The 16,907-nt window shown below is 36.1% G+C and overlaps 1 protein-coding gene across 1 annotated transcript in view; it reads right to left on the bottom strand.

The window, feature by feature from the left end:
* VWA8 (von Willebrand factor A domain containing 8) overlaps positions 1–16,907 on the bottom strand; it is a 180,545-nt gene that overhangs the window by 150,067 nt on the left and 13,571 nt on the right. Inside the window, exons 3-4 of the mRNA XM_057366321.1 lie at positions 6,732–6,862; positions 4,514–4,624 (exon numbers count right to left, since the gene is read on the bottom strand). Of these exons, the coding sequence (XP_057222304.1) occupies positions 4,514–4,624; positions 6,732–6,862 (242 nt within the window). The remainder of the gene's footprint in view (positions 1–4,513; positions 4,625–6,731; positions 6,863–16,907) is intronic.

The raw sequence follows: 16,907 nt of genomic DNA, 5'->3' as shown, positions 1-16,907 counted from the left end.
GTCACTGATTTTTGCTTCCCAATCACTGATTTCACCTTCTTCCACAGATTTTTTTTTCAATTTCTGAAGTACCACACATCAAATTATGTGTTTTACTTCCATTGCCCCTTACCCTAACATGACAGTCGCATGTTTTTGTAACAGTGCCTGCAAACTGTTTTTACAAGAAATTATGTCCCTGCCTAGGGAGGGTCCAGGTGTTTTAGCTGTTTTACACCAAGCGTATTGGTACAACAACACAATTACATGAGACAGGTGAAACATTTTGCCTCTTGGGCAGAAACCAAGCCCAGCAGCAAGCAAACTTAAATTCTTAACAGATTTATTAGTGTAGATACCTATAAAGAAATAAACCTAGGGAAGGTTTATCTTCTGGACAGGAATAAGGGAGAAGAGTAAATAAAATTGTTCTTCCTGATGAGAAGCAAAATAAAAAGCAAATTAAGTACTTGACAGCTATCTAAAAATTATTAAGTTAATTATCACTCATAAACACTTCGACTCAGAGCACCATCAATCAAGTCCATACTGCCTATGGATATTATGACCCCATATATTACAAAGTATTACTTCTTTTGCCATTGTAGGAAATAACAGCTGAAAAGGAAGAGGAATATACACATAACAGACACAAACATAAGAAAAAAGAATCTCACACTTTTTATAAAGAATTACAAATACATGATCCAAATATTCCTCACATTACATCACAGACATTCATATACTTGCCCTGTACATCAAAACAAGATATYGGAGTCTGACCTGCTAGCCTAACAAATCCAATTAAATGCTGACACTTTCTGAAACATGAATGAAGTATTGCAATAATTAAACCAAAATCGTTTCTACAAGAGGCTACCATATAGGGGTCCTTATAATGCATTTTCTTTTTAGATAAAAGTTATACTATGTCAGCATCTCTAACGATTAATTTCATCCAAATACTGTTGATTTCTACCTAATATTTCCATCGTTCTGTTCAGTGTTGGACAAAATAAGAAAATGAATTGAAAYATGCACACTTCTGGAGCAGTGCATTGCTTGTCTCTTCTTTCTACAGCCTTCACAAACTCGCTTCTTGTTCTAGGTACACAGATATTGCAGTGACAGTCAGTCAATGAAGTTGTACTTTCTGACAATGCCTTTGCTGTGGCAAACATACCAGCACATCAAAAAAATCCACCATCACCTTCAAGGCAGTCAGTTAATTAAACAGAATTACGAAATTTCCACTCAGTGGTTAATTAATTTTTTAAGCCGAATCATTCTTACACATCTCTTTAGTAAGATACGGAAAGCTTTTTATCTGTATACACAAACATACATACTTAGGTATACACATACACTCTCTCAATTATTAYAACCTCACTCTCCAATATGATAATTTCATTCAATTAATTTTATGTCTTATTTTATAATTTCCTTTCTAATCTGCTTTGATTAAAGGAAGCCAAAATCAAGTCTGTGTAGTGCTACTCCGGGGGGTTCATGCTATATTCATGCTATATTTTACAGGACAGTTTAAGTCGTCATTTCTTAAATGAYGGTGCTTCATTGTTTACTACATGAAGCCTTTCAAGCCATATCAGAAGATTATTCATCTGGCATCTTGAAAACCAATTTTACATTTTATCATTGTATAATTTATGATGCTGGTGCAGTTAGGGATGTAAAAGTATTATATATAAAAATTAGTAYGTTCACATAGTTCGAAGATACTGCAAAACAGAGACTAATTTGGTATAGATAGAAATGATAATGGTATACATATATATCCATTCAGCGGATGCACCTTAACCAGCAAATCTTCAAAACCAACGTATTTGCAATTTTTCAGCACATAACCATATGACAACTTTCTACTTATTCCAGTCTCAGTTAATTTGATTGTCTTGAACAGAAAAGATCATACACTTTATTATATGKTTTTTGTTTGGGAAGCTTCCTCCATTTCATGTAAATGCTACAAGATACAGGGTAAACAAAAGTGGGCATTCTGGACAGTGTGGTCTGTAACACAATCCTGGAGCAATACACCATTCAAACACTAACAAAACAGCTTAGCTGCTCTCTCAAATGCATCTTATRCATTAAAATGATGTAGGATTTCCTCAGATGCAACAATTATTCATGCAGGAGGCTGTAGTAGAAAGACTTYATACCAGGTAGGTGACTTATATAGCTGTACACACAAAATAAAAAGCAAAACTACAAAGACAAACTCTCAATAACAGTAAAATTTGAAGGTGCCAGTTCACTATTTATGTAATATGAAGTAATTCTAACTAATTACTTGATATATAACATAACTAACCCATGCAAYAAATTAGAGAATAAAACCAAAAGGCTACTCAATTAGCTCAGTAACAGCAATAATGATATTTTTGAGGCTTTTAACAGTGAGTTAAACAGCTAAAAGGCAAAATTAATGGCCCAAGGYAAAGACAAGAAAAGAGAATTTTCTGCTGTCAATACTTGAATTAAAATAAATAACTCACCATTAGCCCACTGTAAGTTCTTTTTTCTACACTATTTTAATTGGCAGTTAATTTGGCATTTTAAGGTTCTCCTATTTCTGAGGTAAATAAACTCTTTTTTTCCTCCCTCATCTGATATCTCTTCTAACTGCCTAATTCCAAATCTCCCACTTGATTCACTCTAGTATCAAGAAATGCTAATTTGAAGAATATTTTATATGCTGGCTTTTCAATATATATTTCAATATGGAATTTCAACAACTGCTTCCAAATCACTGCCTTTCAAATATATTTAAAATAAGTAACTGCAATGATAATTCATTTACTGTTAAAACCTCTGAGACAGTAATTTACAGCATTTAATCTGTCATTAAGAATGTTCATCTAAATACCAATTACTTACTTCATTTTGCACTCAGAGTATAAAAACACATTGGTTATAAATATGATGAGTAAAACACGACCTGAGGAAAGCCATAGAGATTCTGACTGATTTTAGTACCTTGGTGTCTTGCTAAAGGAAAACTTTGGTCTGAAGTCCTGCTGTGCTGGGTACTGGCAAAAGCTTTTCAACTGAAAATTTCTAATTCACTGAGGAAGGTGGTCATCTTAGACCCTGACCTGAAATAGCAAAKCTTCCCAGAGTGTTCATACTGGAGTGTGATGACTTGAAATAGCTTAGTAAAGTGAAGCTGCCTCACACTGGGATCAAAGTCTACAGATAAATATGGAGGTAACAGACCATCTCACATCTTGGTGAGCTTCTCACAGTCCTTGGTACAGTGGTTCTTACAAATATTAGTTAATTAATACTCTTACACCATGAGTGAATTACCTTGACCATCCTGTAGCAAGTGTGAGGAYAAGGCTGTCCATAACAGCAGAGAGGTATGGAGCTGACATTAGTCCATGACTTAATCTCACAACCTACACAAATGCTCTTATCCTCTGGTAAATGAGAAGCCACTTACAGCACTAATACATAGTATTTCAAATTATCTCATATTGTGCAATCCTCACATTTCCAGACAAGCATGAAGCAATCTCAAGTCTTAGAAGTAACTAAAACAAAATATATTTAGATTAACTGTTTATTCTGAGGATCTTCCATTGCTCAAAGTCATTTATCATGGTTTCAAGAAAATCTATTCAAGGGTTTCTTGAACATTTGGAGGTTAAGAGATCATGGGGAATTTAAGAAAAAAAAAGAAAGATAATATGTTTCTTTAAAAGAGAGAACAAAGCTTCCAGGTTTTCTCTCACAAAACACCTGTATGATGGTGATATTATTAACTTCTATAGCATCCCCAACTGTAAATTCTTTAAGATAACTCACTTAAATTCATACTACATCACAGGAACTCACCCACTCTTTATAACTAGAAACTTAGGAAAACAGACATTTTACATGAAATGAAATGACATGTATTTTACCTGCATAATCAGAAAGGAAACATGTAATTGATAACTTATGAAGAGAAATCTTACCTAACCCAAGTCAATCTATGGCTCTGCTAAATCAGCTACTAGTTTGGGACAATACTGATGGCAGGAATGTTTAAATCACTATTTTATTCCAGAACAGCAGCAAGGTTTCAAATCTAATCTCCCAATTGTCTCCCTTTACTGTGCTTGGGTTTCACAACACAGCGCAGTTGTAAAACATATGAACTAGAATCTTTTACAACTAAACTAGATCAGAAGATTCATTTCAGGAATACATCTAATGTGCTGCAAGTGTCAGGGAAGAGACATAGCAAGGGTAGTGCTTATCTAACTTGCACAGAATGGATCTTACTTTTACCAAAAATGATCAGTCTAAATGAACCCTGTAGCACTCTTAAGAGACAGAGTAATCTTAGATTTGAGTAAAGATAATATTTACAATAATCATGAGATCATCGTAAGACTTTTTACTTGCATTACAAACATGYCAATCCACATACTGATTTTTCATCATATAAACCATGACTTGCTTCAAATTACTTGTGAATAATGACTAGTGRACAATGAATAATTGAATGACTGCAACTTGCCTGGTCAAGATAGAAAGCACTGCCATCTCGGATCTCTCGTCGCTGTTTGAGGTCAGTTTCTGTGGTGTCCCTTGACAGCGCAATATATTCAACCTCCCGCTTTGTCAGCTCCTGTGGACAACAGCCAGAAGTTACTGCAAAAATATAACTATAACCTGAATAAGTGAACTTTAAGCACAGGCCTAATGTATAATTGTACAAAAGAACTCTAGGCAGCAGCACAGGGATCCGAAATAATTGAACAAGATCTAATAGCTCTTATTTTTAAAATATTTACAATGTGTTCTGCCTCAAACAAAATTGTTTGAATTTCTACTCAATTAAATTTTATTTTCTCAAACCTGTTCTAAACTAGCTATATACTCTTTCCATTGAACATTTGTAACATCCTGTAGGTTAATCTATGATTTTCTGAGTCTGAGTTTCAGATTCTGAAAAAGAATCGTCATCTACAAATCACAAATAAAAATCAGAAKTTTTCTGTCAAAGATGGAAAACGTTCAACTCTCACTATTCAGTAAAACTCATACTGTGATTATTACCTGCACACGCTCTGCCAATACACTGATGAACTTTATTATTCTTATTCTCTTTTCCTTGGCTGTCATGAGATGCACTCTACATCTGTAAAACTATAGACTATTTTAAAAAAGGTAACCCTTGGGTCATTGTTCTGCTTAATTTTATTCAATATAAAGATATACATAAAATTTGCTATTTTTTATGAACAAAAAATTCCCCCACGTATTTTAACTGATATTTCTGCTACTTCCATATTTGGGTTATCATGCATTCTGCTTAGGAAACAGATTCATAAAGAAATGCTCCTAGCCCTTACCCCTTAATTAAAGGTGYCATTGATTTAACAGTCCTCTCCTAATAGCAAGTTTCCAACTATAGTTGTATGAAAAAAAATAAAGCAACCACATAAAAGCCAATTAAAACTATTTCCTTTCCACTTTTTCAGTGCCTATTGGTTACAAAGCAACCAATTATGTTGAAGATAGATACAGTTSCACTAAAATTTAATTAAAGGGGGAAAAAAGAGTAGTTTTCAACAATTTAACCCTGTGTAGAAATACATAGTAGCTTTCAAAAACAGCAGATAGAAGTCTTTCAGTCCACATGTTTTTATTAAAGGCACCACAGCAGGTATCAGCTCACATGGAAAGACCAGCCTCCACCTAATTTTTTCACACGGCRTTGAATCAGTAAGCTGGAGCCTTTCTAAAAGATCTCAAGTGTATACAGTYTATGGCCTAAATCATAAGACACATTCTATATCCTATGCCTGGATAGCAGGTGTTGTTTCAAGTCCTCGTTTTAGGTTATACCAAACGCTACTCATTTATTTTAAGGAATGCATCAAACTATCAAGTAGCATATCTAGTTTGCTGAAATAAGAAATCTCTTCTCTCCTTAACGACGTTCAGAATCATGCAGCTTTCTCCCCTGTGCTTTGAGTACCTCAGAGAGCTAACCTTTGATTTTGTATCTTTTGATTTTTTAAAGGAATGGCTGATCTTTATGACAACTTTTTATACACCTCCATTTGTGATCCCTCTGCTCAACCAGATTCCAAATAGAGCTCATGGCAGACCGAGTCCTGCCCACATCACTTTTTGGGGCAGTCATCCCCCTCCYCCTGATCGTTTAAGGGCACTGACTTTTTAAACGTGAAATTTTGTATACGGTGCTGCCATGGTTCATGCAGATGGCTGTAGGCACGKCCTTCCCACATTCCAAGAGAGGATCATACACGCATCTACTCTTTCTAATCACTCAGAATAACTGTTCCCAAATGTTACTCAGAACACTTCTCTCACAAATCCTTTCCTTCATTTCTTTTTTTATGCAATGAAGCTAAAACGATTTGTTGTCTGCAGCAGTAGGCAGATATCTCAGTCTTCTAACATACATAACGCCGAGAACAAACTGTTTCTCCATTTGTGATAGCATATGGTAACACAGTTTTCCAATTCTTCCCCCACCCCCCCCCCGCCCCAGAGTTTAACCAGAAAAATGTGTATTAAAATGTCTGTACTTTCTATTTGTCTACAACAAAAATTGAGCTTTGGAAAGCATATTTACAAAAAAAAAACTTGTTTACTTCCTAAGTAGCTTGCTGTAAGATKTTCTAGGACTACTTCTTACCATTTGTCTAGTATGACTGACATTGATAACTGTGTCTCCAACACATTTAAACCAACATACTCACCAGATACTGCATGGCAATAGATCGCCGGAGAGGCCCAGGAGGCCCAATAAGGAAGACATCTTGGCCAAGAAGATCTTTCTGCATTATCCATCTTAAATGGTGGACTACAGACTGGGCAAGAGACTCTGTCACTTTGAAACACAAAGATAAGAACACATTATTAAATTTTAGAAATTTTTAAGACACCTGGCTATTCAACACTTTCTTTGAACTTATCTCCAAAATTAAAATGAAGACACAAAGCTGTATCACCCTAATCTGGATAGCTGCAAAGCAGAGAATTCCATACACAGTTTATATCAGCCCACTTAAATTACATATAAAAGTTTATACATCTGTCTTACCCATTATTTTTTTCTCTGCAGAACTTTATMATTCAAAAAAAATCCTGACATAAAACAGAAAAAAAAGTTGTGGATTTGTATTCCGCATTAAACTGATCAACAGAAAGACTGGTTTTTATTCCTCAGTGTTGAATGAACTCCCCCATCTCAATTTGAGACAATCCTTTCAGATAGAAACATTACACGATAAATAATTCCCCTGAAGTGAAAAAGTTTGAYAATTTTCCCACCAATATGAAACAGATGTTTGGGTGAAAGTGAAAAGAAAGATAGTTTATTAATAAAACAAGGTTCCTGCAGGACACAGATTTAAAAAAAAAAATAATAAGTGTAGGATATTTAAACTCTGGGAATGCATGCCGCCTCCTCCCCCTACAGCTGCTCGGCACGTGGTACAGAGAAAGATGGTGCGACTCTTGTCCCAGGGAAAAAAAAAAAAAACAAAAGAAAAGTCCACATGGCTGCTCGGGCAACAGTGGGAACCTTGTGGTAGTCCTCATTGTGGATGAAATAGAGGACTCGGTGTGCTTTTCTTTCACTGGCTTGGCTTCTCTGGAGTCCAGATGAGACAGAGGCGCCCGCGTCTTCTCCCCGCCGGCCCTCGGCTGATTGGCGCTTGCCTCCCAGTTCTCGGACTGAAGCTGCACCGATTTGCTCCAGAAGAAAATCACAGGAGCCACTCAAGTGTGGTAGTCCAGGGAGAGCTGTTTGCCCAAGCTAACAAACCCGAGCTAGCTAAACGGCAATGAGGTAACTCCCCTGCACCCAGTGAGCTGAACTCTCGCAGTGCTGAGCTGAGCTCCCAGCAACAGCCCCACACGCGGCAGCCCCCGCTTTTAAGTGCCCGGGATACCTTCCCAGCAGACCCTGCTCCTTCTTCCATGCTGGGTTTAAAGGCATAGGCACATTTTGGGCATATAAGCACAYGGAATATAGTGTTACYATAAAATCAACCCAAGACATACCCCCCACCACATTATTAATAATTGTAAAATATTTAGCCATCCTATATCCCAAGGGTTCTGTAAACTGTGAACTTAAAAAAAATTCTGACTGCATCAGACTAAGATTGGTGTTCATACTTAATTTGTTACTTYTTTAAAAGACAATTGCATTCTTGTTTATATTCTGACCAATAAACCACAGAATTAAATTATCAAGGAAATGCAAACCTTGTCATTTTACTTTGTTGATACCATACCATATGATTTCAAAATCATAATAAAAACAAACCCTCAAAGCAGATCTACTTAGTTCTATTAAGAAACATCATACTCATTAATTTTAAAAGCAATAACCTAATCATAATTTAATGAAAACCTTTACCACATATATATGAATGTTGCCAGCACTGRAAAGAATCATGCAGAAAGAGCACACTGAAGGAGGGGCACAATTCCCATTGCCATATATCGCCCTATCCCCAGAAAAGTCCTCCACATAGAGCCAGGCTTTGCTGGGGGGGTTTCTCAGCCACAAGCACAAAGCGCTAGTGCAGGAGGAGAAGGCAAACATAACCAGGTCAGGAGGGAGGTTTCTGYATGCGTATGATTGCTTTCGGAACAGCCTGACAAGACCAATCCAAGGGCAGTGACTGGGATGCTGAAGAACAGTAAGAAAGGAGCAAGAGGCAATGAAATYTCCAAATTAATACTTACTTACTTTTTTTTCAGTGCAATTATTGGGTGGAATTAGAAGCCAGCATTTTAAAACAAGCCCCAGTGTTACATTTGAGACAGGGGRATCAGTATATACAGGGCAGAATGAAGGACAGAAGGCAATAGTGCCACTCAGTTTTGAAKGGGTTCAGTTCACAGCTGAATCTTTGCAAACCAGAATGAAAATTCAYATTTTTAAGACCATAGAAACAGTATTAAATGACTCTATGAGAATCAAGGAAGATTTTTTTCAAGCATAAAGGGGATTAAGGAAAATTTTACAAACAACTAACTGAAGGTTTTGGTCTTTAGTCTGGCACTCAGTAAATCCATTTGAAATCATTCACTTCCAGAGAAATTTACAATCTCCTTACCACCAATGTGAAGAGGAATAGTGTGTACATGCAGGTGAGCAATCTATGCACTAGGATTATCAGATTMATTGCAAACAAACATTTCAGGTTTGCCTTATTGTCTAGTTTTGTTTTCTGCACAACTAYACTTAGTGTGTGGATCAGCTTTCATATACAGTGTGGTAAGATTATATAATGTAACATGTTTTCATTTTCCTTACTGTATTCCAAAAGCAATGCATATCRTACCACACTTAACGGGCCAAGTGCAAATCAATTCCTCACAGGGAACAACATGTTCCTTTCTACAGGATTTTCAAGGAAATTAGGGAAGTTCCTACTAGATATATTCTTTGGGAAATAAAGTGCAACACATCACACCAGAAAAACTGCTCTGTCCCAACTCAAAATTCATGCGTTAGAATCACAGCAAAACCAGCTTTGACAGAGCCTGACTACAAAGGCCTCTGGCATAATTCTCTAATATGTGTAGCTATCTTTTTCATTTTTAGGATAGTCTCAAGAAAAAGCTTGGCTCACAGTTAAAAACAGTCCCATAAATAGCAACAGGACTTTAGAATGTTCAGCAGCATCTTCATGAAAAACTATCATGTAAAAGAGAAGACAATTGTATAGCATTCAAAAAAAWTTAAAATCTTAGAATTTGATCCCCTTGGAARCCTTAAGGAATTTCAGGGCACTTAYACTGCCATCATTGTGTTTAAACGCTCCAAACRTACTCTGAAATATCAATATARAAATAAAATTTCCTGTTTTTTTGARAAAAGGACAGGAAAAACAACTTTTTACCAACACATTTCATAGAAAAGGGTTTCCTTGCTTCCCCATTCACATTCACATCATTCTCCTCACATACAGATTACAGCTAGATCAATTATAATACATGTTTTCAATCACAAAGTAGCACATTGACATCTGCAAACTCACTAACGGCAGCCTGTTACAAATGATGCCAACAATTCCAAACTAGCATTCCCWTAAGTGAACTGTCATGACAGCAGCTTCCACTTGTCAGTTCCTTCAGTTCTAACACGTAATATTTGTACATTGTTCCAGATACTAAAGCTACTTCACCTTCCCAGTTATGTCTTTTAAAAATSAGAAGAATGTAACATTTTCTCATACATGCAGTCTGTGCTGCACAAACTGTTTCCAAAGCACAGTATGAATTTCAAAAGCAATCTCAGATACACATATATAGTATCTTGTACTTTATTTATGTATATTTAGACTACTTGTACTGTGTTCTCTGCATTGCAAGGCTTTTCAGTTTTCTCTAGTATGACTTGAAAAAAATTCCTCTCTGTTCAAGAGCTATATATCAACTTCACYGCACATACCATATAAAAACTTTCTATGACATTTAGAAGACAGGGCAAATTCACTGAGAAAAACATCAGCAAGTATATTACAGCAATTTTTATTAATTATCTGATGAGTCAGATAGCATCTAATGCAAACTGGGTTTGCACAATCTGTTTAGTGGCACTCCGCTGATTTGCAGTAGTTAAATAGCAGACCCACATTCTTAATCTGCGGGATGGTGCATAGCTATCTTCTGCAGTGTATTCTCTAAGACACCATCTGGCACACGCAGGAGAGTAGCTGGTGCTACCATTCGCTATTCCTGTGAACCAAGGACAGACAGCAAAAGAAATTGTATTTTATTGATTTGTAATAAGTGATAAATAGAATGACACYTAGCAGAATCTGCATAAACATTCTGTAAAGTGAGCAGCTGAAGCTGAACAGTGAAATCCCCAAATAGGAAAAGTAGAAAATGTTTTAGTTAGATTTTGAAGAAAACGCAGCAGCTGCTCTTGTTTGATCCACAAATCAGCTTTTGAYAAAACCAAGACTGAAATGGCTATGCTAGCCTCGGAAATGTTCCAGTTCACTCATACTTGAATTCTTGGCACAYTCACTGAAGCCGTAAGATTCACTGGAGACACCAGACAGTATCTGCTGGCAAGTCCTCATGCCCCACCTACAGAAGAAATCCCATAAATGAAGGAGACATGTAACTCTTTCCACTGTTCATACTGTTAGGTGTACTGCTTCCCAAGAATATCTATTCCAGATGCGGTACAAAATACAGCAGAACTCCTGTCCYTGTATGACTCCGGTCGATCACATAATAACCAAAAGGCACTTAGAAGACATCAATATACATAATTTTCAGCAAAATAAAGACCTCTGCATACCGTGAACCTTCACTACAATGCATGCTCAGAGTCTGAAAACGGCTTCTTGTTTCAGGAGAGCTAAAAATCAATGACAAGAACAAKATGTCCCTCTTGTCTGAATGCTGAGGGGGTCCTTTAGCTGTCCACGGCAACCTGCAGTACATCCAACAAAGGGAGCAGCCRCTGTAAAACACAGCTAAGGAAGAAGGGGACAAGGAGGGAGATCTTTGTCTAAAAACATAAATACATTTCATAATGGGGATTTTARTTTATTTTGTAAATTAGCTTCACAGCTTGTTTAGGCCTGGGGACAATAGAGAAAGAGAGGGGGTTCACCAGGACAGAGTGAAGGAGGCAGCATGGCCAAGGTGGAGAGGGAAGCACCCCTACGTGGTCTGCTTTCAGCTGCTGTCTTTTAGCAAGTAAAACAYTGCTTCTCTTCACATTTTCTGCTGATGCACAGAGCCCAAAGAGTATTCAGTCCCATAATGTGGTTACATCACAGACAGTTTTCAGTAGAATATTATTTTTCCTCATAAATTTTTCATGGAAACAGTTTTCATTCCAAAAATTTTTGGTCTTGTGTTCAAGAAACAAGTTGTGAGTCTTTGCAGGGGCTTAAAAAGGGGGAAGTTAACTTCTTGGATGAGACCRTTAACTCATTTATCAATTCCTCTGAGCTGATTGCTTCACAGGAACGTATCAGTTCTACACAGATAAATAATATTTCTCCATGTGAGTAGAAATTAAAAGATAATACAAAGGAAACATGTAACACCAAATAGCTTTCTGGAAGAAACCCTGAATGGGATTCTGAAGACTAAGTTTATCCTAGTGACATATAAATATGGAATAAGTGAAACTATTCTTAGGTGGATGGATGTAATACTTGGAGAAACACATAGAGCAGTTATCCGTAGCTCAAACTCCAGCTGGAGGGACAAAATGTGTCTGGTTTTGAGCACAACAGCTCAGACCAGCATCAAAAAACATGAGAGAATGTAGAATAGAGAACAACAAAAATTATCAAAAGAAATTTGAATTGAATCTAGAAAATAAGTAACTGTTTGCCAATATGCAAGACAGAACCACATGAAGAAAAAAATGTTGTCTCTACATCAAGTTATGCTAGATAGAATAAAACTCTRTGAAGTAAAAGTATGCCCCAAAAAACTTAAATGAAGCATTCCAACAAGCTTCTATGACAAAAGAGTAGTTAATTACTGGAGCAAAWTGTGCAGAGAGGTTCTGAAATCATCACCAGCACATTCTAAGAACGAGGACAAACATCTCTCAGGAATGGTTCAGATTCAGCTGACCTTGCCTTGAAGCACAAGGAACAGTGCAGACAACTCTCTGAGCTCCATCCAGACCTTCTCTGTAGGTTTCCATGTCCCCATGTATGCTGTGCCTCACTCTCAGTGTAGGCAAAATGGGGATAATGACGTAAAACGTCCAGACCTCTACTGACAAAAAGCCCACATATCATGTTCTGGATAAGGTGGTAACACCCAAATAGCCAAACAGCTGGAAACTCAAACTGCTGAAATAATCATCATCTCTGACAGCAGACACCTTCCCTGAGGCTAGGAATGAAGAAATGTAATGACTAAAGTTTTTGTTAGCATGAAATTACAGTCATTTTTCACTACAATGACAGTCCACAGAATGTGYTGCACTCTGACACTCAGATGTAAAGTTAGCACAAAAAAGAATAAGCACAAATTCCAGTGAAAATCTGAGCCTACTTAGAGCAAAAACTGAACATATACCAGTCCTACCTTCAGCATATGGCAGATACCATTCTACAAAGACATAGACATTATTACATGCACAAACATAATGTTTCATATGTTTTAATTGAAAAAAAGTAACAGAATTTCTCACTTTGTGTCACTTTTCTCAATTTGTGTCACTTTTTATCACACATTGATGAGGGTGCTCAGACTGCGAACATCTGGCACAAAATGACATTGTCTGAAATTAATCTTCCACAATTTAATGCAGTTGCATGTAAAATCTCTCAAATRCACTTGCACCTTCACGGAACAGCAAAGCCCTGTTGCAAAAAAAACACCCCTTTTCTCACCCTAATGAGCATTTGCCATCATTAAACAAAATATCCTGRAAGAGCTGTGTTAGGAATGGTTTTGTCAAGATTAATAAATAGATGAAATGTCAAGTACATTGTCATTTTCATAGCATTTCCAGAAACCATTAAAGAAGGCAGTACACTGTCATGAACTCAACACTTAAAAAAACCCCTGCATTCTTGCAATTCAATTTTAGATCTAAACTATCAAAGAAAGTCATACAAAGTTTCTCAAAAGTATAATTAAAGAACCAATCGTGCTTTCAGACATGGTGAGACATAAAATGTAGGGCTTATTTTTACTGATAAAAGAACAAGCAGTGCAAAAATAAGTGCCCTCTTTCTCAAATGTGTCAGGAATAGTTATGACAGAAATCCCATTAACAAAATTCCCYTGTGCATGACTCATTTTTACTTGTCACTTACAAAAAGAACTCAGATTTTATGTACCTTTAATTATCATCTTCCAAGAAAAAGCCACTTGCCAACAACAACAAAACAAATTAATATTTCACATTAATGCACAAAATGSAACATTTAATACAGAACTTGCCAGGTACAAAGCAAAAACCTGAAAAGCAAAGACATGGAAACATAGGGTAACCAGAACTACCTATCCTATCCATTTCTGCAAAATGTAATAAGGTACAATAAAGGACTTACAAATCAGTCTAATTGGGTAACACAAAGGAAYAAATATTTTGGTAGCAATTACATGGCAACAGGACAAATGCAAAGTTTAACGGACTTAAGACATTTATATTCTTCATTGTGTTATGATTTCTTTTCAGATTTTTAAGGCAATTTTTAAGCCTAGAAAATAATAGTGATTTTAGAGTATGTTATACCTAAAATCTGCTGCAAATTATAGATATGCACTTTCAAAATCACCACATTTTAACATGGCTTTTATCTGCCAAAAGAACAAAAGCAGAAACACTCTACTTTATACAAATGATGAGCTAGAAAATAAGATCGTATGCAATACTACCAAATGACCTGTAATTGCTTCAATTCCCTCCTATTAGTTCTTATTCCACTGGAAACATTACAACATCAGAGACCTTTGCAGGCATATTTCCCACTTAAGCAAAAATCTAACTATTTCCAGCCTTGGTTTAAAAGAAATCAGGTAAATACCTTTGTCATTTAAATATAATATTAATTACTTAAATAAAATGTCAAAACATACAACGTTTTAGTTTATAAAYTAGTACAAACATGCAATTACTTCTATTTGGTTTACACCAAAACTTTTATCTACAGCAGTCATTCACACAGCAAAACAAAGAGTATACTCTTAAAAGAAGAAATAAATATGTTAAGTAATGCATATRCACTCTCTAAATATTTCACAATGAGATAATCAACATGAAGTCAATACAACCTACTTCACTACACGAATATATCTTTGTTCTCCCYAACAAGATAACCAAAGAAAATAAACACTAAGGGTTAAAAAAAAATTCCCAAGTTTAAATATACAAAGAAACTGCACTCAAGGATCTGAAATAGATTTTCTGCTATGAAATAGATTAGTATTCTATCTTACCTAATTTTAACTCATTTGATGTTCAGGTTTACAAGAAAAAATTTGTATCTTAGGTAATCCTACTTTCAGTACATGAATACTGATGAACAATAGTATCTCAAGCATGACACAGGCTCCTTTCAGTCATGATTATTAAAAACTAAAAATTTTGAAAAATTATATAAACAACTAATAACATACACGTTCTAATAAATGTTACTACTACTTGGTATCAGATTAACATTAATAATAATGTTATTATTACATGGTATCAGATTTTAGCTAAGATCTCATTATTCTGTACAGTTACAAGTTTAATAACCTTTTTGCTATTAATTTTCAACCACTTTTTCCTTCTGATCATCAGCAACTGGAAAAATCCCTCCTYTGATTCTATCAAATGCTTTCATAATTCTCTTACCTTCTCAGTCCAAAGAACTGATAGAGATGCTGTTAGAGCAACTTAGAATTAACATTTAACTTACTGAAAAGTGCAGGCTGAACAAAATGTATAATAGGAACTGGGAAAGCATTGCTAAAACTAACACATTTGGTATAGCAGAGAAAACRAACAGAATTATAAATAAGTCAAATGAATCACATTGGTCATTTGCACAGACAACTGAGGTCTGTCATGATCAAAATGAGRGAAGAGGCATACAAAATAAAGGGTGAAAAGAAAAATCCATTATTTAAGGAGCTGTAAAAAGTAATAGTACAGTGTAGCATTTCTGAACAGTTAGGCTTCATTCCCAGGGAACTCATGAGGAATGGGAAGTGTCATTACAGTCTAAAACAGAAACCCTTTCCTTGTGGACTACCCTGTAACAGCATGGGCTGGCACATGGCTCCGGAAATTTTTGGTACCTTAGATCACCTGATAGAAAGTGACGCCTGCTGAGTTATGAAACTTCAGCAGTCACAGATGAAGAATGAAGATGAAGAACAGTGATCTGGGCCACCAGACTACTGGCAGTTTTCACACTAGTCAAAGACTGAAAGCAAAATCTTCCTCTAAAGATCCCTKCCAACCAAAACTATTCTATGATTGTGTATTTCTGCTACACCTCTTAATGGGCAAMTAATTCAAAAGAAATGCTGCATAACAAAATAGAGGTAAGAAACAATAGCCTAAACACGTGCATAGTAATAGTCTACTATCCCAGTTACTATAAAATTAGGAAACCTGGAAACACAAAATGGTTGAGGTTGGAAGGGACCTCTTCATGTGCCAGCTGCACAATGGTACATCTATTGTCTATTGTTTGTATTTTCAATACCATCCTTCTAAATGAATAAATGAAACAAAACAAAACAAAAAAAAGACCAGTGCCCCAGAAGTTTTCTTGATTCAAAATGCCATAGAATGAATTCAAACCTACTCCAGGAAAGCAAATCCACTTAAAGTGAATGATTGCACCCATTTTCCACCTGTASAACTGTGCAATGACAGTCATAAGGAGTTCTTTGGGCTTGTTCCTTTCTAAACAGTACTGTCAGACTTGCATATCCTTTTAGAATGCCACATCTGCTTGGCTTTGGTCTGCAAATGTATCTGAATGGAAAAAATCAGTTGTTAGTGCATCTTTTTTAACTTRTATTCTGGATATCCAGCAGCCTACATGTTAAAGTACTGAACAAATAGCAACTGATCATTTTGGATCCTCAGGAATCATTTGGCCTGTWGTGTACTGGGCAATACCACAATGCAAACATGGCTCACTTCCGATCCATGGTGCAAATGGAAAMGCTCAAGAAGCATGTATTCACCATGAACAGTCTGGAAATAAGGATGGCTGCAAATCTATGCCATTTGTTATAGGGTATCAAAAGATAACGTGAATCAATTTTAGATACATTTATGAGCATTGTTAGTGTGCATAATTAGCTGTGTCTTTTCTATTTGACAGCATTTTCCGTGACTGTRCAACTGACTTCTCATTAACTTGATGGATTGCAAAGGCTGTTAGCTGACAACAATTATGTGATAA

Source organism: Malurus melanocephalus, unplaced genomic scaffold (genome assembly GCF_030028575.1).
Source record: "Malurus melanocephalus ecotype Western Australia unplaced genomic scaffold, MMel_1.1 scaffold_63, whole genome shotgun sequence".
Lineage (NCBI taxonomy): Eukaryota > Metazoa > Chordata > Aves > Passeriformes > Maluridae > Malurus > Malurus melanocephalus.
Note: the sequence above shows the minus strand (reverse complement) of the source record. Positions and strands in the feature narration are given on the sequence as shown.